General features: G+C 45.3%; 1 protein-coding gene across 2 annotated transcripts in view; it reads right to left on the minus strand.

Moving 5' to 3' along the window:
• Positions 1-3,591: 3,591 nt before the first annotated feature.
• SLC25A15 (solute carrier family 25 member 15) overlaps positions 3,592-23,955 on the minus strand; it is a 29,176-nt gene continuing 8,812 nt past the window's right edge. For both annotated transcript variants that reach the window (XM_043477842.1, XM_043477843.1), the window contains exons 3-7: positions 22,079-22,337; positions 9,725-9,862; positions 6,921-7,090; positions 5,582-5,740; positions 3,592-4,240 (exon numbers count right to left, since the gene is read on the minus strand). In XM_043477842.1, coding sequence (XP_043333777.1) covers positions 4,116-4,240; positions 5,582-5,740; positions 6,921-7,090; positions 9,725-9,862; positions 22,079-22,337 — 851 coding nt within the window. In that variant the 3' untranslated portion in view covers positions 3,592-4,115. The remainder of the gene's footprint in view (positions 4,241-5,581; positions 5,741-6,920; positions 7,091-9,724; positions 9,863-22,078; positions 22,338-23,955) is intronic.

Raw genomic sequence — 23,955 nt, forward strand, 5'->3', positions numbered from 1 at the left:
TCTTTGCGACCCCATGGACTGCAGCATGCCAGGCCTCCCTGTCCATCACCAACTCCCAGAGTTTACTCAAATTCATGTCCATTGAGTCAGTGATGCCATCCAACCATCTCATCCTCTGCCATCCCCTTCTCCTCCTGCCCTCAATCTTTCCCAGCATCAGGGTCTTTTTAAATGAGTCAGCTCTTCGCATCAGGTGGCAAAAGTATTAGAGTTTCAGCTTCAACATCAGTCCCTCCAATGTACCAGGTGCTATTTTATTCTAAGTACCTTCACTGCCATAATTGTTCTTGAAAACAGTTCAATGCTGGCTTTATTATCTGAGCAATTTTCCTTTTATTGGCAAGGCTCTCAACAATCTAGCCCTGGTTGAATTTATCAGGAGATGAAAGGTAGCACTCGAGCACCTGCGCCTCTGCTAAAACAAAGAATACCCATTCCTTAAAAACCTGACACTGCTAAAAGTGTGAAGTGTTTGTTAGTCATGTCCGACTTTTTGTGACCTCATGTATGCAAAAAGTCAACCCCTTTTTGCGACCCCTGCCAGGTTCCTCTGTCCATGGGGATTCTTAGGCAGGAACACTGGAGTGGGTTGCCATGCTTTCCTCCAGGGGATCCTCCCGACCCAGGGTTGGAACCCAGGTCTCCCACGTTGCAGGCAGATTCTTTACCATCTCAGCCACAAATAAGGTTTCGGGGGCTGGGGCAGTCCACTCCGATGAAGCAGTGTTGGAACAGCACTCTGACCACTCAGGCTGGCAGCCCCAGTCAGTATTTGAGGGAGACCAGACCATCAGTTTACAGAGGAGGGCTGGTGGGTGCCAACCGAGCAGAGATGGGAGGAGACCTCTGAGCTGCCACGTGGTGGCGTGGAAGGCCCTGTAGGTGCTTCTTTTCCCCTCAAAACAGCCCACAGAGGGTCCCAGCTGCCAGTGTAGCTGCCCAGCTGGAAAAACGATCATGCTCCCCTCTCCCTGCCCCCCCAACACCCCGCCTCCTTGGAGGAACTGATCTTGGACAAAAAGGCTTTCAAATTCCTCCCACATTATGTCTCCATTATTCCCTGTAGTTTGGGTTACAGAAACGTGTAAGGACAGGTTATTTCCTTTGAAATTCCTGCAGCCATCATCTGCGGAGGAAGATCAGCTGGCAGGCTTAGGTGGATGAGGAAAAAAGTGAGGAGAGTAAGATCCTAGCTTTAATACTGGCAAAAGTTGGGGAACCCCAATTTTTCAGAATTTTTATTTTTGAAATAGAAGAGATTTCAGTTGGGGGTTTTTCTTCCCTAACTCTCCAAAGTGCATCAAAATTTCTGGCAACTATGAGCGGTCACCTGATACTGCTTTTTCTCATGAAGAGAACTTGCTCAGGGCCACCTGCAGGCCTGCTTTCCTAGAACCCAGTGCGAATAGTTTGTTAAACAACTTGAGAAACTTACAGAATATCAGAACGATATTGATTTTCTTGAATAGAATTTACTGACCTGGAGGGACTTCCCTGGCAGTCCAGTGGTTTAGACTCTGTGCTTCCAATGCAAGGGATGCAAGTTCAATCCCTGGTCAGGGAACTAAAAGCCCATGAGCTGTGCGGTGTGGCCGAGAAGAATTTACTGACCTGGAATAGAACTATTCAAACTTGTATCAAGAAATTTATTTTAAAAAATAGCATGGCATCCTGGCAAATCAATCACATCACATCCACAGCCTGGTGGAGGGAAAGTAATTTTTGTGGGCCAAGTTTCATCATCACTGCAGTGTATAGATAACATGGATTTTTATCAGTAGTTTTTCATCAAGAATTTTGTTGACAAAGAACAATGCTAATTGCAATAAAACCACCACCTTGAAATATCACCATACATGACTCAAGCATTCCCGACAGTTGGTTCTTTGCATGTATGTACATAAATCATATAGTCACCTATTAGGCAAATAATTTAATGACAGAACACAAGAATTTCTTTAAACATAGTATTTCAAGCTACTATATTTTTGTCTGGAGTACACACCTGAAATGGTACAAATTGTACCTAAATACTGAACCATGAGTTAAGCGAATAGGATGAAACAAAACAAAAACACAATTCTGACTTAAGTTCCCATTCCTTACTCCCATTCACTCTTAACTTGCCTCAGATGGTTTCTGTTGAAGAAATTAAGTTACATCTTTGCAGGACAACACAGGAGGAGTAGTGCCAGTGGGCTCTGGAGGAAGCCTCTTCCTGGGGGAGCCAGTCCCGTTTGTTATTTTGGCTTCAGTCCAGGCCTGTCTAGATGAAGCACTACTCAGTAGCTACTGACCATTTAAATATGGAGAAAAGGTAGGTAGAAAAATGCTTTTCAAGAAAAGACAAATGGAAGACCAGGCATAACACAAACCCATCGTGCACAACGCTGAGCATCCCGCCTTCCTGACCTCCTAGTTTCTGGCAGGTGGCTAGAGTCACTATCAAGGCTTCAGGGAGAACAAAAAGCTTGCAGAAACTAGAGGTTTCCCACAGGGACAGACATATGGCTGAGGAGCTGAGGACTGTTACTAACAACACATCAGTTGCTCAGGCCGATTAAGACCTCTTTATCAGAGCCAGGGACGGGGGAGCCTGGTGGGCTGCCGTCTATGGGGTCGCACAGAGTTGGACACGACTGACGCGACTTAGCAGCAGCAGCAGCAGCATCAGAGCCCTGGGTGGTCCTGGGACCGGGACGGGGCAGCTCCCTCACACCAGACGACAGAGAACAGCTGCCCCTCCCAAGCCTGTAGAAACCCAATGAACTAGGGTTTGTGAGTAGTGCAGACAAACGGCATAGTTTAATAAAATGACTTGTTCCATTGATCAAGTCACACCCCAGAGACCACGTCGCTGAAATTCATGACGGCCAGAGGCCCACGTCAAAAGGCTCTCATGCTGGAAAAGCCCGACCAGAAATGAGGGATCGTGAGACAAAAATTCAGCCCAGCTCACCTGACACCCCTCACGGAGAGGGCAAGTCCTAAGGACGTCTGAAAGGAGAGCGCTTCGCCCAGGAGCATCCTATCGCCCAGGAGCATCCTATCGTTAGATGCAGAGCCAGGGTCTCTCTCGGCTTCCGCAGTCTGCTGCCTGGAAGGGCTTCTGATTGGCGGAGGCAAAGGAGGGCGTGGCCCAAAGCGGGGAGAGAGTCCAATAGACTCCCTGGAACCCCACCCAGGCCAGGATCCAGGGGCAGAAAGCAGCTCTGGGACGCTGTCAGGCACCAGCTTCCCCTCAGCCCCTTCCTCTAGCTCAAGCCCAGCAGAGGGGAGTCTCTTGGGCGAGGAGGGAGGAGAAGCCGGCCCAGGGCTGCTTCCCAAAGGCTCCGGGCCACACCCAGGCCTATGGGGGCGCGGAATGTGGTCCTACCTGGAAGATGATTGGCACTGTTCCCACAGAGGAGCATCCTAGGAGAATCCAGCATGCTTCCTCTGAAACGTCAGTTGAGAACGTGAAAGTATGTGGGTATATTCTCCTTTTTAAAATCTAGAAGGACATCTTAAGTTTTCAAGCACCACAGGAAAACGTTTTAAAACCTGTACCCACTTAGTATAGTGTATGTGCTAAGCATATATATATATATATTTTTAAAAAGAGACATCTTTTTAAAGACATCTACATCTAGATGTAGACATCTACATCTAGAATGGATTACTCATTTATAACCATCCTCATGAAACATGGTTACCTCAGGATTTTTTTTGTCCTAATGCACTCTGAGATGAAACATGGAACTACACTGCTTCACTCACAACACATAACCATCTAAACTTCATGGACACATACAGGTTTATGCAAAAGCCCTTGATATAGCTCTACTCAGCCCTCCAGATTAGGTAAACCTCAGACCAGCAGCCCACCTACCCTGCATGTCCCACCATGGACAAGAGCAGCAACTTTTCTATTTCAATACAATTATGGGCAGAAATTATATGCTATAAAATAGAGGCTCTTCTATAAAGTTTAAGGTAGAAGAATGGAAGACAAAAAATAAAAATAATTTGCATGAAATCAAAATAACTCCACGTTGGTCTTGTACTCTTTGAAACCCTGAGATGAACTGCAGTCCTCAAATGCCTGCACTTGGATCGAGGTTTGCTGCAACGCTTCAGTATGCTTCGAACTGGTTCATCATCAACTTCCTGCTGTATTCATAGGCCAAGAAGAGGGCCCCGTTGGCAGGGAATGCGCGAATCAAGGTAGGTTTCAGTCCAGAATATAAGGCCAGTACTCCTAGAACACAAAGGGGTGATCAAAGACAGATTTCCCTCCCCCCTTCTTGCAGATATCCCATGAACGCGCACAGCATGGATACGTTTACACTTACAAGTCCAGACAATAGAGCTAAAACCCAACAGTTACGGAGCAGGTTTCCCTGAGCTAATGGAACTAAACAGTCTAGTGGAAACAAGGGCAAGGGCAGGACTCTCACTAAAGTTGACGAACATTCACCAATCCCGTGCCTGTTAACTCCTGGTAGATGGATGTGGCAGAGCGGGGCCACATGGGCTGACAGAAGGCAACCAGAGTCACAGATGGCAGCGGCTTTGCAGCTTCACGTGGGGGCGAAGACCATGAGGCAGTGGGCCAGGAGAAAGAACGTGGATGAGGTCAGAAATCTGACTAGTATCAGGTTTCTAGTATCAGTACTGCCCAAGGCGGTTCTGAAGATCCAGTCAGATAAGGGAGGTTTAAGTACTTTGTAAAACTATGAAAGTGAAATTGCAAATTGAAAAGGGGTTACTGGGGACTTCCCTGGTGGTCTAGTGGCTAAGACTCCTTGCTCCCATTGCAGGGGGCCCAGGTCTGATCCCTGGTCAGAGAACTAGATCCCACATGCATGTCACATGAAGAATCCCACATGCTGCAACTGAGACCCGGTGAAGCCAAATAAAAAAACAAAAGGGGTTACTATTAGTAATAGACGTTTTATGCTCTATTTGGGGTTAAATCAGTTTCTGCATATTTACTGTGCTCGCTCTCAAGAGACGTGTATGTGCCAAGTTTTAAGATGCATAGTGAATGCTAGAAGGACAGGTCTTTACTCACTAGTAGCATAAAATCAACTTTACACAACCACTACTTGAAAAAGTCATATATATATCTCCTGTATAACCAAAACCTGATAGCAAATAACCTTCAGAAACTGCTTAGTGCCTTTCTCATTCCAGAAGTCTTAGCATTAAGGATGTACACTGTTTGAAATGTCTAAGCGATTCCATTAGAGCTCAGCTCCTGATAATATTGCTTAAAACAAGTGGTGCTAACTTCGAAACATCCGTCTTCCTAGACAAAAGTATATACTTTAAAAATTCTCTCCAGGCTATTTAGAAAAAAAAAAGTCCTGGCCCAGAGGTTAGGAGTCAGGAGCTTTAAACATTCTTGAGAATAATGAAAGAACCTAAAGAAAGGGGTTTGAAAACAAATCCACAAATGTGGGTTATATACACAGTTAGAAAAGGTTATGAGGTGGGGGAAATAAAGCCATTATCCATGTGATCAACCTCAACAAGACTAGCGGCGAAATGACTGCTCTCTACACACCACCTCTGGTTCGGCCAATGGCAGACTCACCTTCATTTTTCACGATGCTTATGAAGGTTCCGATAAATCCCGCCTGTTTGCCAGACATGGAAAGAACTTGAATCCTGGATTTGATACAATCCACTGGGTAAACAGCAAGCCACAGGCAGATTCCACCAAATCCACCACTTAACATCAAAGGGACAGGGCCTGGAGGAGAAAATGAGCAAATGGTATTTTGTCTTGAGCACAGGTGATGTGACATTTCCAGAGGTCAGTGCGGCAGTGGCCACAGGTGGGTGCAATTACCGACAGGGAAGCTGAGGAGCGCAGTTCTCCGGGGCAACAATCCAAGAGCACAGGTTCCTTGTGATAGCCTAGGGGCATCCCTCATGATGCCAGGGCCAGGGGCAGCTCCAGTGAGTGTCAGATTTAGGCTGGTGACTGTGGCCCTCCTGCCGTGTCCTCCAGAGGCCTGCTCCCCACCCCCCACCAGAACCAGCAGGCCCCAGCAGCATGGCAACAGCCTGCCACGAGGAGTAAGAACAGAGGCCACGGAAACACAGGCTGCATCTTTTTTCAACTTTCTCTTAAGTATTTTAATATATTAATACCCTACAGCCCCGACTCTTCCTTTACAGGGAAAAACTAAAGTTATCTTATTAAACATGACAGTTAAGCCTGGGAGCACGATGATCCTCAGAACAGGTCCAAACACTGAAAGGAGGTGTTTAAGAAAAAAAAGTAATCCCCCACAAGCCAAGCATTGGGTCAAGCCACTAATGAGGATAAATGAGAAGGAAGGACCCTTCCCATTGCTCTCAAAATACTGTCTATCAAGGGGACTTCCCTGGTGGTCCGGTGGTTAAGACTTCACCTTCCATTGCAGAGGGGCGTGGCTTTGATTCCTGGTCAGAGAGATAAGATCCCACATGCTGCATAGCCAAAAAACCCAAAATACAAAACAAGCAATGTTGTAACAAATTCAATAAAGACTTTAAAAATAAATGGTCCACATCCAAAAAAACCTTTGGGAAAAAAAACACACAATCAAGATTTATTACTAAGTTTAAACTTATTCAGAGATGCTTTATAGGTGATTTCCTCCAGGAAAAATGATGTCTGCAATCGTCCTTAAAATGGACCCGGAGAGAATGCACAAAGGGTATTCCAGTAAAATAAGTTTGGAAAGTCTTGCTCCAGCCCCTACCCTGAGGAAATTACCTAGGTGGGAGGAAGGTGCTAGCTACCACTTGCCACTACGGTTACTCCCTGGCATCCAGAGGCGCCTAGGGCCAGGCAAACCCGCCGTGCACAGATTCCATAGCAACCACCACCACCCAGAAGCCAACACTTCAAACCCACCTGTGGTCCTAGCCAACAGGCTTACCTAATTCGTCTTTCGATCTCCCCGAGGCAAAAAATGACCGGCTCAGTTCATAGCCACCGAAAAAGAAGAAGTAGCCTGGTACTTCTCGAAGCAAAGTACTTGAGAGTCCGTGGTAGAAGCCCAAGGGGCCGTCCTTCCTAAAGACAGTCTTCACAACAGACCAGACTGTGCTGGGTGGAGACAGGGTGACAGACAGTTAGGACAACGTTCACACCCATCCTGTAGACCTGACGGAGCTCTGACCACCAAGCAGCTCATTTTATAAACAGAGCAACCAGAATTCCAGCCCTAAAAGGCTTCTGTGGGAAGGAAATCTCCCAAACAGATACAATTATTTTATAATAAGTTTATTTTATCACTTGAGCTAGTCCATGTAAAGATATTTTATTAAAATGAATGCATACATTTCTAGAAATCATTATCAAAGATCTAAAAGAGCCAATTACACCCATTTTTTTCAATAGTAAGTGAAACTACAATGAGAATTGTCCAAACTCAGAGAGAATAAAATGGCATTGTTCATGCCCAGTCCCCTTACCGCCCTCAATTTCTATCTCCTCAGCCTTTTTTTGAGCTGGTACATTTTGAGCGAACTGGTTGTTCAGGTGTTTAGGGTTTTGTTTTGCTTCCATCCAGGGAAGTGAGCAAGGAGCCGTACATGTTACTTAAAGGCAAGAACAAAAAAATTCCAAGAGCCGAACTATGTCAGGCTAGACTCACCCAGTATTTAGTTCTTACAGGGGCAGGTGTGTAAGAATTTTTTACTTGAAGCAGATCAGAGCCTGAGGCAGCCGGAACACAGCACTCTGTGCAGGCTCTTCTTCCTGATGGTGTCAGGGGTGGGGAGTGGGAGGCCCGTTCCTGATAGCACCAGAAACCAAGCCTGTTTGGCAGGCCCCTTGCTCCTCACTGTGTTTTCAATAGGTGACCTGGCTTGGACCAGAGAGGGGTCAGGCCCCAGGTAACAAAGGCCACCTGCTTTTATTGATGATCTGCCTTCCCAGGCATCATCCACTAGACAGTCCGTGCCTGCAGTGCCCTCTCCTTCTATATTGAAGAAGTAAAGTAATCCAGGGTTTCCCTGATGGCCCAGCAGGGAAAGAACCCGCCTGCCAATGCAGAAAACTCAGGAGACGCGGATTCGATACCTGGGTAGGGAAGATCCCCTGGAGAAGGGCATGGCAGCCCATTCCCATGTTCTTGTCTGGAGAATCCCATGGACAGAGGAGCCTGGCAGGCTATAGTCCATAGGGTCGCAAATGGTTGGACACAATTGAGCGACTGATGCATGCACGCACAAAGTAATTCAACTCAACACAGTTAGCCTGGTTCCAATCCGGGTCTCAACCCTCAGCTACCATATTCCCAGCTTGGGCACTGCTGTACCTAAAACATGTTTCCTTTTGTACAGGGTGTCCATCTACCAGAGTCCTTTGGATCTAACAATTACTTTCTTTAAAAATACTTTAAACCACTTTCAAGAGACAACTTTCTGGGTGCTGTTAATGCACTGTTCATCTGGGCACCAGCTGACGAAAAGGTTCATTTGTGACTATTTGTGGAACCATACACTTAAGATTTCCTATGATTTCTGGGTGTGTTTCTGTTACCGTGTGTACGCTGTATTTCAATGAAAAAAAACACTAAAGACTTTTGAACTTCTAGGATTTGAATAATAGATTCAAATAGGTTGTAATGAATCTCTTGGCTGCAGGAAATAGGGTGCTATTATGAACCCCATTTTCATTGGAAAGAAACTGACGACTCGGAAAATGGTCAGTTTATCCACCAGTTCTTCCCAGCAGTTTATTTATTGGCTTTTGAGTTAACCTGAGCAATACCCATGACCAAACCTTTACTTAGTTAAGATAAATAAGCAAATTTGGGATGAATAAGGATAATAAATTGCTTTTTAATTCAAATAATAAATAATGTATATGATTCATACTTTCACGGGATAACTCAATCACTGAAGACTTGCTAAGCTTACAAGGGTTTGATGAATGTTTTCAGAATTTGGGCCCTTTGTAGGTATACTTAAAGGACTTCTTGTTGTTTAGTCACTAGGTCATGTCTGACTCTGTGACCCCATGGATTGTAGCCTGCCAGGCTCCTCTGTCCGTGGGATTCTCAAGGCAAGAATACCGGAGTGGGAAGACATTCCCTTCTCCAGGGGCACTTGAAGGATTAGGGAAGGGGGAAAAGAAGTCACCAGGATCTGGTGTGCTTAGCATGAGCACTGATGTGAAACTGGGTAGTGAGCAAATATTCACCCCAGAATCCAAAGTGGCACCTAGGAAAGCGCAGCATCAGCCCCAAAGCCGCTGCTGTGTGTTTCCAGGTATATATGGAAGTCACACCTTAGGCTCTCCACAGGCCAAATGAGGTAGAAGCCCTGCTTCCCCACTTTTAGGATATGAAATATTTGCCTACAGGGACTTCCCTGATAGTTCAGTGGTTAAGACTCCACACTTCCAATGCAGGGGGTGCAGGTTCAATCCCTGATCGCAGCACCAAGATCCCACATACCTCATGGCACAGTCTTCCCCCCACAAAAATTTTTTTTTAAAAATTAGGAAAAATAATAAATCATTGTTAAAATCTTTTGCCTACATTCTGGGGTGGGTGGTGGGTCCAACCATCCCAGACTGTCCATTCAGAAAATTATTCTCTGATTGGTGGGCGTGGGGGGGAAGTGTTTGGAGTAGATAAACTGTTTTGCTTCTTAATTATAGCATGATATAAAATTTAAAAATATTCATTACACCAAGGCAACCTGACGTTTGTACCCAGGCAGCGCTTACTTCTGGCTTCTGGCTATCTTGCCCGACGTCTCCATCTCGTACATGGTCTGCAGCCGGCACTTCACCAGCTCCGTGGGGCAGAGGACCAGGGCAGCAAAGGCAGAGGCGAAGGAGCCGGCAGCTGCGTTCTGCAGATCACTGGGAGGATGCAAGCACAGGCGGCCTGTTACTCACTCACTCGGCACTGGGCAGGCTCCAACACGGATGGTAAAGCAGAGTGAGCTCAGGCAGAAAGGAACGCTCCTTCAGCGCCCACCAGGCTTCCTCTGAGGAGCCCACCACCCCATGGGGGCGACAGCAGCATCCTGACTTCCGGGGAAAATGATGCTTAAGAGGTGATACCCATGTGCTCAGTCACACAGGTGCTAAGTGGCAATGCTAGGCTTCAAACCCAGGTCTCTCTGATGGCAAACCCATGCTTCTTCTATTAGTCAGAGAGCTATGGCCTGGACCCCACCCCCAGATTCCAGTGCTGAAGCATTCACCCTCCATGTGACACTATCTGAAGGAAAGTCTTTGGGGGGTAATTAGTTTGAGATGGGGTCTTGATGTGATTAGTGGAAGAGACTGGAGAGCTGGCTTCTGTTCTCTCCACCATGTGAGAGGACAGGCAGGCGTCCCTCTGCAAACCAGGAGATGGCCCTCGCTGGACACCAAATCAGCCAGCACCTACCTCATTCCTAGACTTCCCAGCCTCCAGAACCGTGAGAAACAAATGTTTGTTTTTAAACCACCCAGTCCAGGGTATTTTGTTCTAGCAGTCAGAACTAAGACAAAAAGTGACACAGAGAAACCAAATTTGGAAGAAAAAATTCCCTAAGGTCCCACCACCCCAAACATATACTCCATTAATACTTCAGTGTGTTTGCTGCTGAGCTTTAAATAAAACTAGTTTTCGAGGCCATCCCTATGTGCCCTGCATCCAGCCCAGAGCAACCACAAGTGTAATGTAACTACTACAGATGAAACTAAGATCATGGCATCCGGTCCCATCACTTCATGGCAAATAGATGGGGAAACAGTGGAAACAATGGCTGAGTTTATTTTTGGGGGCTCCAAAATCACTGCAGATGGTGACTGCAGCCATGAAATTAAAAGATGCTTACTCCTTGGAAGGAAAGTTATGACCAACCTAGACAGCTTATTAAAAAGCAGAGACGTTACTTTGCCAACAAAGGTCTGTCTAGTCAAGGCTATGGTTTCTCCAGTGGTCATGTATGGATGTGAGAGTTGGACTATAAAGAAAGCTGAGCACCGAAGAATTCATGCTTTTGAAGTGTGGTGTTGGAGAAGACTCTTGAGAGTCCCTTGAAGGGACTAGATCTGATAGACAGAGTGCCTGATGAACTATGGACGGAGGTTCATGACATTGTACAGGAGACAGGGATCAAGACCATCCCCAAGAAAAAGAAATGCAAAGAAGCAAAATGGCTGTCTGAGGAGGCCTTACAAACAGCTGTCGAAAGGAGAGAAGCGAAAAGCAAAGGAGAAAAGGAAAGATATACCCATTTGAATGCAGAGTTCCAAAGAATAGCAAAGAGAGATAAGAAAGCTTTCCTCAGTGATCAATGCAAAATAGAGGAAAACAATAGAATGGGAAAGACTGGAGATCTCTTCAAGAAAATTAGAGACACCAAGGGAACACTTCATACAAAGATGGGCTCAATAAAGGACAGAAATGGTAGGGACCTAACAGAAGCAGAAGATATTAAGAAGAGACGGCAAGAATACACAGAAGAACTGTACAAAAAAGATCTTCATGACCCAGATAATCAAGATGGTGTGATCACATACCTGGAGCCAGACATCCTGGAATGTGAAGTCAAGTGGGCCTTAGAAATCACTACGAACAAAGCTGGTGGAGGTGATGGAATTCCAGTTGAGCTATTTCATTTTTTTTTTCCATTTATTTTTATTAGTTGGAGGCTAATTAGTTTACAATATTGTAGTGGTTTTTGCCATACATTGACATGAATCAGCCATTGATTTACATGTGTTCTAGTTCAGCTATTTCAAATCCTAAAAGATGATGCTGGGAAACTGCTGCACTCAATATGTCAGCAAATTTGGAAAACTCAGCAGTGGCCACAGGACTGGAAAAGGCATGTTTTCACTCCAATCTCTAAGAAAGGCAATCCTAAACAATGCTCAAACTACCACACAATTGAACTCATCTCACATGCTAGTGAAGTAATGCTCAAAATTCTCCAAGCCAGGCTTCAGCAATACGTGAACCATGAACTTCCAGATGTTCAAGCTGGTTTTAGAAAAGGCAGAGGAACCAGAGATCAAATTGCCAACATCTGCTGGATCATCGAAAAAGCAAGAGAATTCCAGAAAAACATCTATTTCTGCTTTATTGACTATGCCAAAGCCTTTGACTGTGTGGATCACAATAAACTGTGGAAAATTCTGAAAGAGATGGGAATACCAGACCACCTGACCTGCCTCTTGAGAGACCTGTATGCAGGTCAGGAAGCAACACTTAGAACTGGACATGGAACAACAGACTGGTTCCAAATAGGAAAAGGGGTATGTCAAGGCTGTATATTGTCACCCTGCTTATTTAACTTAAATGCAGAGTACATCAAGAGAAACGCTGGGCTAGATGAAGCACAAGCTGGAATCAAGACTGCCAGGAGAAATATCAATAACCTCAGATATGCAGATGACACCACCCTTATGGCAGAAAGTGAAGAAGAACTAAAGAGCCTCTTGATGAAAGTGAAAGAGGAGAGTGGAAAAGTTGGCTTAAATCTCAACATTCAGAAAACTAAGATCATGGCATCTGGTCCCATCACTTCATGGGAAATAGATGGGGAAACAGTGGAAACAGTGGTTGACTCTTTTTTTGGGCTCCAAAATCACTGCAGATGGTGATTGCAGCAATGAAATTAAAAGACGCTTACTCCTTGGAAGGAAAGTTATGACCAACCTAGACAGCACATTAAAAGGCAGAGACATTGCTTTGTCAACAAAGGTCTGTCTAGTCAAGGCTATGGTTTTTTCAGTAGTCATGTATGGATGTGAGAGTTGGACTATAAAGAAAGCTGAGTGCAGAAGAATTGATGCTTTTGAACTGTGGTGTTGGAGAAGACTCTTGAGAGTCCCTTGGACTGCAAGGAGATCCAACCAGTTTATCCTAAAGGAAATCAGTCTTGAATTTTCATTGAAAGGACTGATGCTGAAGCTGAAACTCCAATACTTTGGCCATCTGATGTGAAGAAAGAAAAAAAGGGAAGTCACTCAGCTGTGTCCAACTCTTTGTGACCCCATGGACTGTAGCCTACCAGGTTCCTCCATCCATGGGGTTTTCCAGACAAGAATACTGGAGTGGGTTGTCATTTCCTTCTCCAGGAGATCTTCCTGACCCAGGAATTGAACCCAGGTCTCCAACATTGTAGGCAGACACTTTACCGTCTGAGCCACCAGGGCATGCGAAGAGCTGACTCATTTGAAAAGACTCTGATGCTGGGAAAGATTGAAGGCGGGAGGAGAAGGGGATGACAGAGGATGAGATGGTTGGATGGCATCACCGACTCAATGGACATGAGTTTGAGCAAGCTCCAGAAGTTGGTGATGGGCAGGGAGGCCTGGCATGCTGCAGTCCATGGGCTCGCAGAGTCAGACATGACTAAGCAACTGAACTGAACTGAACAGATGAAAACCCAGGATAAATTCTGAACCAAAAAGTTGCTTATCGCAAAAAAACTTTCCAGCTCAGCTGATGACCTCCTGGAGCTCAGCCACAGAGGGGCACGGGTGTGGTATAGTGGTGCCACAGGAGGGGGCCAGCCAGTGTGAGTCAGCAAGCTTGATGCTTGTAGTGCAGATGGCAAAGCTGGAAATCTAGATGGAGGAATGAATGCACACAAATACAGAAAGGGAAGACTTCACTTCATCCCACATGGGCTTAGCACCACCAGCCTGAGGCACCAGCAGGGCTATGAAGCTGGAACTTACTAAGAGTTCAAGAATATGGGGAAAAGTACGCAAAACAAATTGCCAGGAAGACTCCTGAGAGTTCATGGATGTCAGCAAAGGAGATGGTCTCCAAGCCGTGGTGCAGTGTTCCATCATGAGCGTACCAGTGGTACGTGTGGGGACAACCTTTAGTTGGGCTAAAGAACTGAGCTGCTCACAGCAACACCTGGCCATGACACTGACCTGTTAAATCCCAGCAAAAGGCTGTCACTGACAACTAAAACAACTCACAGACCTCCAGAAGACCCCAAAGGCAACTCCCAGGGCAGCCTGCCAGGTAGAAAGGTCCCCTCATGATTTATCTCCCATCTGGAAGTAAATGCCTAACAGACCTACCACATTCAATTGTCCTAAAGTTACAGTAAACCAACCCACTTACATCAATGGACAGTCATCAGGACAGGAAATCAGTAAGGAAACACAGGTCTTAAATGACACATAAGATCAAATAGACTTAACTCATATTTATAGAACATTCCCTCAGAGAGCAGTATACCTTCTTCTCAAGAACACATGGAACATTCTCCAGAATAGGTCACATGCTGGGCCAAAAATCAACCCTTGGTAAATTTAATAAAATCGAAGTCATATCAAACATCTTTTCCAGCCACAATGCTATGAGATTAGAAATTAATCGCAAGAAAACTGTAAAAACAAAAAACAAACCAAATACATGGAGACTAAACAATATATTACTAAGCAACCAACAGACCACTGAAGAAATCAAGGAGGCAATAAAAAATTACCTACATGAAAAGCAACTATACTTCAATTTTGAAAGTTAAAAACAAAATTTCCTAGAGACAAATGACAATGAAAACAAAACAATCCAAAACCTATGGGACTCAGCAAAAGCAGTTCTATGAGGAAATTTTATAGCAATACAATCTTACATCAGGAAACAAGAAAAATCTAAAAAAAAACACACCTTAATCTTACATCTAAAGCAACTAGAAAAAGAACAGATAAAACTCAACATTAGTAAAAGGAAAAAAATCAAAGACCAGAGCAGAAATAAATAAGAGATGAAGAAAATAGAAAAGATCAAGGAAACTAAAAGCTTAGCCAGACTCATCAAGAAAAAATGGGAGAGGGTTCAAATCAATAAAGTTAGAAATAAAAAAGGAGAGGTTACAACCAACACCACAGAAATACAAAGGATCGTAAGAGACTACTGTGCTTAGTCACTCAGTCATGTCCGACTCTTTGTGACCCCATGATCTGTAACCCACCAGGCTCCTCTGTCCATGGGGAATCTCCAGGCAAGAATACTGGAGTGGGTTGCCATGTCCTCCTCCAGGGGATCTTCCCATCTCAGGGATCGAACCCAGGTCTCCCACATTGCAGGTGGATTCTTTTTACCGTCGGAGCCACCAGGGAAGCCCATGAGAGAGAGATACTACTACAAGCAACCATATGCCAACAAAATGGACAACCTAGAAGAAACGGACAAATTCTTAGAAAGGTACAACCTTCCCAGACTGAACCAGAAGAAATAGAAAATAAGAACAGACCAGTCACAAGTACTGAAATTAAAAATGATTAAACGACTTTTAACATGGGACTTCCCTGGTGGTCCAGGGGTTAAGAACCCTCCTTGCAATGCAGGGGACATGAGTTTGATCCCCGGTCAGGGAACCAAGATCCCACATGCTGCAGGGCAACTGAGCCCTGGAGCAGCAACTACAGGGTCCTGTGCTTTGGAGCCTGCGTGTCACAACTAGAGTCTGTGAGTGGCGATGAAGATCCCACATGCTGCAACTAAGTGAAAGTGAGAAAGTGAAAGTGAAGTCACTCAGTCGTGTCTGACTCTTAGTGACCCCACGGACTGCAGCCTACCAGGCTCCTCCGTCCATGGGATTTTCCAGGTGAGAGTACTGGAATGGTTTGCCATTGCCTTCTCTGACTACAAAGCTACACTCGTCAACAATACGGTACTGGCAAAAAAAAACAACACACACACAAATGTGAATCAACGTAACAGGACAGAAAGTCCAGAGATAAACCTACACACCTGTGGTTATTAATCTATGACGAAGGAGACAAAAACATACAATAGAGAAAAGACAGTCTCTTCAATAAGTGGTGCTGGGAAAAATAGACAGCTATAGGTAAAAGAATGAAATGAGAACATTCTCTAACATCATACACAAAAATAAACTCAAAATGGGTTAAAAATCTAAATGCAAGACCAGACACTATAAAACTCAGAGGAAAACATAGGTAGAACACTGACAAACTGCAGCAATATCTTTTTGAATCTGCCTTCCAGAGTGATGAAAATAAAAACAAACAAACGGGACCTAATTAAACTTAAAAGCATTTGCACAGCACAGGAGACCATAAGAAAACAAAAAGACAACTCACAGAATGGGAGAAAATACTTGCAAACAAAGGAACCAACAAGAGATTTATCTCCAAAAATATACAAACAGCTTGTGCAACTCTAACCAAAAAAAGAACCCAATCAAAAAATGGGCAGAAGATCCAGACATTTCTCCAAGGAAGATACACAGATGGTCAAAAAGCACATGAAAGATGTTTCACATCACTGATTATTAGAGAAATGCAAATCAAAACTACAATGAGGTATCACCTCACACTGGTCAGAAGAGCCATCATCAAAAAGCCTACAGACAAATGCTGGAGAGGGTATGGAGGAAAGGAAACCCTCTTATACTGTTGGTGGGAATGTAAATTTGTACAAGCACTGTGGAGAACAGTGTGAAGGTTCCTAAAAAACTAAAATTAGAAATAAAAATAGAAAATGATCCAGCAATCCCACTTCTAGGCATATATCCAGACAAAACCATACTTTGAAAAGATATATGTACCCCAATGTTCACTGAGGCACTGTTTACAACAGTCAAGACATGGAAGCAACCTAATTGTCCATTGACAGAGGAATGGATAATGAAGATGTGGTACATATATACAATGGAATATTATTCAGCCATAAAAAAGCAATGAAATAATGCCTTTTGCAGCAACATCAATGGACCAGGAGATTGTCATACTAAGTGAATAAATCAGACAAAGACAAATGTCATACGATATCATTTATATGTGGAATCTTAAAAAAAATTAAACAAATGAACTTATTTACGAAAACAAACTCACAGACTTCAAAAACAAACTTAAGGTTACCAAAGGGGAAACATGGGAATAAGTTAGGAGTTTGGGATTAACATATACACACTACTATATATAAAATAATCAAGTCAGTTCAGTCGCTCAGTCATGTCCGACTCTTTGCGACCCCATGGACTGCAGCACGCCAGGCTTCCCTGTCCATCACCAACTTCTGGAGCTTGCTCAAACTCATGTCCATCGAGTCAGTGATGCCATCCAATCATCTCATCCTCTGTCATCCCCGTCTCCTCCTGCCTTCAATCTTTCCCAGCATCAGAGTCTTTTCCAGTGAGTCAGTTCTTTACATCAGGTGGCCAAAGTACTGGAGTTTCAACTTCAGGATCAGTCCTTCCAATGAATATTCAGGACTGATTTCCTTTAGGATGGACCAGTTTGATCTCCTAGCAGTCAATCAAGAAGGGCCTGCTATATAGCACAGGGAACGCTACTCAATATTCTATGTTAATCTACATGGGAAAACAATCTTAAAAAGAATGGAGATAGTTAGCGATATATATGTATCTATATATCTAATTATCACTTAACTGTACACCTGAAACTAATAATATTGTAAATCAAATATACACCAATATAAAATAAAAATTAAATTTTAAAAATAGTGTTTTGGAAACCATTAAAAAAGTTACAGTAAACTAATGGTTACAGAAACTGGAGTCAAACCTTACTACAGCCAAAGCTTACTTTACTGTGCTTCACTTTACTGCACTTTGAAGATACTGCATTTTTTAAAATCGAAGGTTTGTGGCAACCCCGAGTTGTCACATGATGGCTAGTGTTTTTTAGCAATGAAGTATTTTTAAATTGGGCTTCCTAGGTTCCACCTGCATTCAGGAGACCTAGGTTCGAGCCCTGGGTTGGGAAGAATCCCTGGAGAAGGAAATGGCAATCCACTCCAGTATTCTTTCTTGGGAAATCCTATGGACAGAGGAGCCCGGCGGGCTACAGTCTGTCTATAGGGTCACAAGACTCAGACATGACTTAGTGACTAAACCACCATTTTAAAATTAAGGTAGGTACATTGGTTTTTGAGGCAAATACTATTGTACACTTAATAGATTGCCTTTCCCTCCTCCAGGGGATCTTCCCAGTCCAGGAATCAAACCCAGGTCTTCCGCATTGCAGGTCGATTCTTTACCAGCTGAGCCACAAGGGAAGCCCACAATACGGTGTAAACATAGCTTTATATGCACTGGGAAACCAAAAAATCTGCAAGATGATCTGGAACCAAATCCAGAATAGTTGACCTGTGCCTGCATAAAGCCAAGGTCCGTCTGCCCTCTTCAATTTGATTTCCTACCTCTGGTGGCCTGGCATTGGTGCCTTAGGTGAATGTGAAGTGGGTGCCCAGGGCCAAGCCAGCCTGTTGCACACCCAGGCCTCAGAAGAGCTGGCTTGGAGCAGGCTTTCTTTCAGAAGGAAGACACTGCCTGCAGTGTGGCCTTCCTTTTAGAGAATGACATGTCAGAGCATTACCAGAAGAGCCAGCTCCACAACTGCACTGGCACACAGCTTTCTAGGAGTGGGGACTGCCAGACACTGTCCCCTCCAGCCTTCCCACTTCCCTCCTGCTTGGCTTGTTTGTCAAAACCAAAGCTTAAATGGTTTGTCTCTTGGCTAGCCTGCAAATCTGCACTTGGCCTCCCTCTGGGGCTCTCTGTCAACCTGCTGACAGGCCGTAGTCAATTAGGGTCATTGACCAAGCTTGCTGGAACAAAGGTGGCACTGATAAATGCAGACGGCTATTCAATCTAAGAGGCAGTAACGCCTGAACGAACCCCAAGCATGCTGATACAGGGCAGCACAAAGCCAAGTCTGATCTGCGCTGGACTTTGGCTTTCTAATAAATACTTTTTGCATGAGGTGAGGGACACGGGCCTCAGGCTATGCCTGTAGTATAAACGTTTAGACCTGGAGCTCGAGCGGCAGTCAGGGTGGATAGGATTTGTAAGAATCAACTGTTTTTGTCACCCACTCGACAAATATGTACCTGTATATTCCTGTTGTGTCAGACTCCTTCCAGCCAAGGATGGAAAGAGAACACCGCCCAGGGGCATGTTCAAACCGAGAACAGACAAATATTTACAGCAGCCCTGCAGAAATTCACCAGGTGCCCACAAGCAGGTATTTGCTTTTGCTGCACCTGCAGAATTATTAATCTTGTCTCTGGACCTGATCTCCTACAAAGTACTCTAGAGCCTGTCAGTGGTCTGATGGGAAGAGTGCTGGTTGCAGGGCGCAGAAGACACGGCTGGGGTCCCGGCTGCATCACGTGTCAGCCCGTGTCAATGTCCGTGCCAGTGTCCCTGCCTATGAAACGGAGACCACTGCCTGCCTGGATGCTCTCACAGGACCACGGGTGAGGGCTAGGGAAGCATGGCGTGCATGTCAGAGCTTCGCAAGCTCTCAGGCAGCATGTGCTCAATGGTAATGAGCAACACTGCTCTGCAGGATGAAAAAGGCAGCAGGTCCCTGTCCCCCAAGTTCCAAAACAAAAAAAAAAAAGGCAAGGAGGGCTTCCCTGGCTGGTTCGTTGGCGGAGAATTTGCCTGCCAAGGTAGGAGATGTGGGTTTGATCCCTGGTCTGGGAGGATCCCACCTGCCAAAGAGTAACTAAGCACAACTAGGGAGCCGGAGCTCTAGAGCCCTGGAGCTGCAACTACTGACGTCCACGTGCCCTGGAGCCTGTGCTCCGCAACAAGGGAAGCCGCCGCACAGAGTAGCCCCTGCTCCCAACTAGAGAAAAGCCGGTACAGCAAAGACAACCCAGCGTAGACAGAAATAAATAAAATTATTTCTTTTTCCTGTTTTAAAAAAAGGCAAAGGTGCTGGTTAAGCCAAGCGAAACAGGAAGATTTCTTCACTGCAGGACCTGCTCCGAATCTCCTGCGGTTACTCAGTCCTTCTCCAAGAATGCTACGCTATGTCGTTTCAGTCGTGTCTGACTCTTTGCAACCCCGTGAACTTGTAGCCCTCCAGGCTACTCTATCTATGGGATTCTCCAGGCAAGAATACTGGAGTGGGTTGCGATGCCCTCCTGCAGGGGGTCTTCCCGACCCAGGGATCGAACCCACATCTCATTTTGTCTCCTGAATTGGCAGGCAGGTTCTTTACCACTAGCAGTACCAAGGATGCTAAAGGAGACTAAAGTTACAGGTTTTTTCAGCTAAAAAGTCTCTCCCTCGAGTGGGAAGAGCTCCAGTCACAGCTGTGTCCTTCCTGTCTGTCTCTACATGGGACACCACATTCTCCTTTTTTGGCTTCTGCTTATTTTTTTACTTCGTCTTTTTTCCTGACCCCTCCTTGCTGGATGATCCTAGGATCCATGCTCAGTGCTACTAACATGTCTCCCTGGGTGATTTCATCCAGTCCCGAGCCTTAAAAAAAAAAAAACAAGTTCCATCCATCAAGATAAAATGGCTGCCTATAAACAGGCACCTCTCCAGGGAACTGCAGAGAAGACTTTTGTACAAAGGGAACCTACTGTAGCCACATGGGACCTTTGGTTTCAACAGGATCTCAAATTCCCACCAAAAAACCCAGCCAAGACTGTCCTCTGCAACCATGAAGCTAAGAATGCTTTTAAATGATACAAAATAAATCAGGGCTTCCCTGGTGGTCCAGTGGTTAAGAGTCTGCCTTGCAATGCAAGGGACACCAGTTAGATTACTGGTGTGGGAAGATCCCACATGCCACAGGGCAAGTCCATGCTCCACAATGACCAAGCCTGCGCTCTTTAGCCTGGGAGCTGCAATTACTGAAGCCCCCGTGCCGGACAGCCTGTGCTCTGCAAGAAGAGCAGCCTCCTCAATGAGAAGCCCGTGCATTTCAACAAAGAGTAGCCCTTACTTGCCCCAACTAGAGAAAGCCTGTGAGCAGCAACAAGGACCCAACGCAGCCAAAAAGAAATATTTAGAAAACAATAATAAAATAAATCAATGTTCAAAACAGCAAACAGTTAATGTCCCAGTGCTTTCCAAATTCCTTTAATCTCTGTATAATAAATACCCAAGAGACGACCAAGCACACGCCAGTCTGATGTTTGGGGCACACGTGGCCAAGGAAACAGACCCTTACCTGCATCTTCTCAGACGCTCTGACCCTTCTTAAGATTCCAACTTCCTCCTCAAACCTCTTTGACTGCATTTTGCTGATGACGTGGAACCCAAAACTCAGATCACAAGTCGGATCTCTGGTTTAAGTTCTACACTTCTGTCTCGAGAAGTGGCACCCACAAGCAGCATTTGAAAAGCGTGTTCCCCAAATAGCACATGATGCCACTTACAGGTGGAATCTAATTTTTAAAAACGGCACAAGTGAACTTATTTACAAAGCAGAAACAGACTCACAGATTGTAGAATCAAACTTCTAATTACTAACGGGGAAATGGAGGCAGGAGGGATAAATTAGGAGATTGGGATGAACATACACACACTACTGTGTATAAAATAGATAACCAACAAGGTCCTACTGTATAGCACAGGGAACTCTACTCAATATTTTGTAATAACCTATGTAGGAAAACAGTCTGAAAAAGAATGGATATATGTATAACTGATTCACTTTGCTATGCACCTGAAGCTAACAACATTGTCAATGAACTATGCTCCAATTGAAAGGAAAAAACTGGACTTCCCTGGTGATACAGTGGATAGGAATATGCCTGCCAAGGCAGGGGACACGGGTTCAATCCCTGGTCCAGGAAGATTTCACATGCCATGGAGCAACCAAGCCCATGTGCTGCAACCACTGAGTCCACGTAATTACTGATGCCCGTGTGCCGAGAGCCTGTGTTCCACAATAAGAGAAGCCACTGCAATGAGAAGCCTGCGTACCCCAATGAAGAGTAGCCCCCTCACTCTCTGCAACAAGAGAAAGCCCCAGCATAGCAATGAAGACCTAGCTGAACCAAAAAAAAACAAACTAATAAGAAAAGAAAAGAAAAATAATCCTTAAAAAAGAAAAGCATCTTCCTGAAGAATGGGAGGAAGGTGAGGGTGGCTGGTTCTCCGTGGTGGATTGTGGGCAACTCTTTTACATAACACATATGTATGTGCTTGCCCAGTTTCCTATGACAGTGATGGATCACTTCAGAATCAAGAAAGTGGTTACTGGTAAAACAAAAAAAAATGGAAATGTTCTTCCCAATAAGGTCTCTTAAAGCTCTTGGCCAAATAAGTGCTGGTTTTCAAACAAAGAGGGTCAGCGCCCTCAACTCACCTCAGCTTCGCCTGCCGGTCCAGCCCAGCCACTTTCCGCACCACCTGCTGGCAGAAGCCGTAGCACATGAAGAGGACGGAGTTCTCGGCGATGTTGGCGATGAGCGCGGGGCTGGTGCCCTTGTAGAAGCCCCAGAAGCCCGTTTGGGAGTAGGTCTTGAGGCAGCAGTCGGCGAGGCCCCGGTATAGGTCGGGGAACGTCTGCATCTTCACCTTCATGGTGTCGAAGGGCTGCCCAGTCAGGACACATGCTGTGCCCCCTGTAACCAGGACAGAGTCCTTGTCCGGCCCGAGTCCATGTCCGTGCGGCAGGGTACAGCCCCGGGGACGCTCGGAGATGAGGGACAGGCAGACCACCCCCAGGCTAACCTCTGCGTCATCTTATTTGACCTCTTCTCCCCCTAAGACCTTCTAGCCCAGTTCAGTAAAACTTCTAGGGGGTTCCCTGTGTGCTGGGTCCCCTGCCCAGCCCTGAAGGAGCTCACACTCAGAAGGGGAGAAGGACGTGTTCAACAATCAGAGCCACTGATTGATATGAAGGTGGGACGTGTGTTCAGGAGCATCGCTCAGAGGCACCTGGGGTTGAAGCCTGACTCTGCTGTGAGATCCAGGACAAGCGATGTGACTTCTGAGCCTCAGTTCCCTACCGGCATAGCATGAGGATTAGGATAAGGGTCTAACACTGTGGTTGCTACACCAGCGGTTAATTTATAGGGGTTAACTGTGTGTGCGTCCACATAGAAGGAAGGGGAGAGGAATGGCCTGGAAAGAGTTCATGACTCCTCTGTCTGTTGCCCCGTGGTCCTGATGACTATCAGAAAAATAACAGGAGACTAGGCCACAGAGAGAGAAAACAAAGAGCCTAATTAGTCCCCAGAGAGCTAAATGTTCGACCCTATGGGAAAACCTCTTATCTGGACTCTGCCAATTAATGATTTGTATTCAGACAGGAACTGGATTGAAACTTACTTTGCTTAGCATACATATTTATATGCTTTTATTGCAGAAGGAGCATGCATGCATGCACGGGAGAAGGAAATGGCAACCCACTCCAGTATTCTTGCCTGGAGAATCCCAAGGACAGAGGAGCCTGATGGGCTGCTGTCTATGGGGTCGCACAGAGTTGGACACAACTGAAGCGACTTAGCAGCAGCAGCATACGGTTAAGAGTATTAAATACAGCAAAATCTAAATTGCATTCAATTATAACTCTGACGTGAGGAAGAGAATGATCTATAAACCCTGTAACTCTTTGGAAAAGACCCTGATGCTGGGAAAAGCGTGAGGGCAAGAGGAGAATGGGGTGACAAAGGATGAAATGGTTGGATGGCACCACTGACTCAACAGACATGAGCTTGAGAAAATTCCAGGAGATAGTGAAGGATAGGGAAGCCTGGCGTGCTGCAGTCCATGGGGTCACAAATAGTCAGACACAGCTTAGCAACCGAACAACAACATAAACCCTGTGCTATCCCCAGACCCTGGACTGGGTGAGCATTTGGGGAACTGTCCCTGGTGAACGCTTCTACCTCCCCTTGGGCCAGGAGGTCCCCTACTTGTGCCAGGACACACAACCATTGGATGAGGTTATTAAAGCCTCTGCAAAGTTAAAGAGAAGGCAAGCAACCTAAATGTCCACAGACAGATGAATGGATAAAGAAGATGTGATACATATATACAATGGAATATTACTCAGCCATAAAAAGGAATGAAACTGAGTCATTTGCAGTGACGTGGATGAACCTAGAGAATGAAGCCAGAAAAACAAATAATGTGTATTAATGTATATATATATGGACTCTAGAAAAATGGTACTGATGAACCTATTTGTAGGGCAGGAATAGAGACACAGATATAGAGAACAGACTTGTGGACACA

The sequence above is a fragment of the Cervus canadensis genome, chromosome 9, assembly GCF_019320065.1.
Source record: "Cervus canadensis isolate Bull #8, Minnesota chromosome 9, ASM1932006v1, whole genome shotgun sequence".
Classification (NCBI taxonomy): domain Eukaryota; kingdom Metazoa; phylum Chordata; class Mammalia; order Artiodactyla; family Cervidae; genus Cervus; species Cervus canadensis.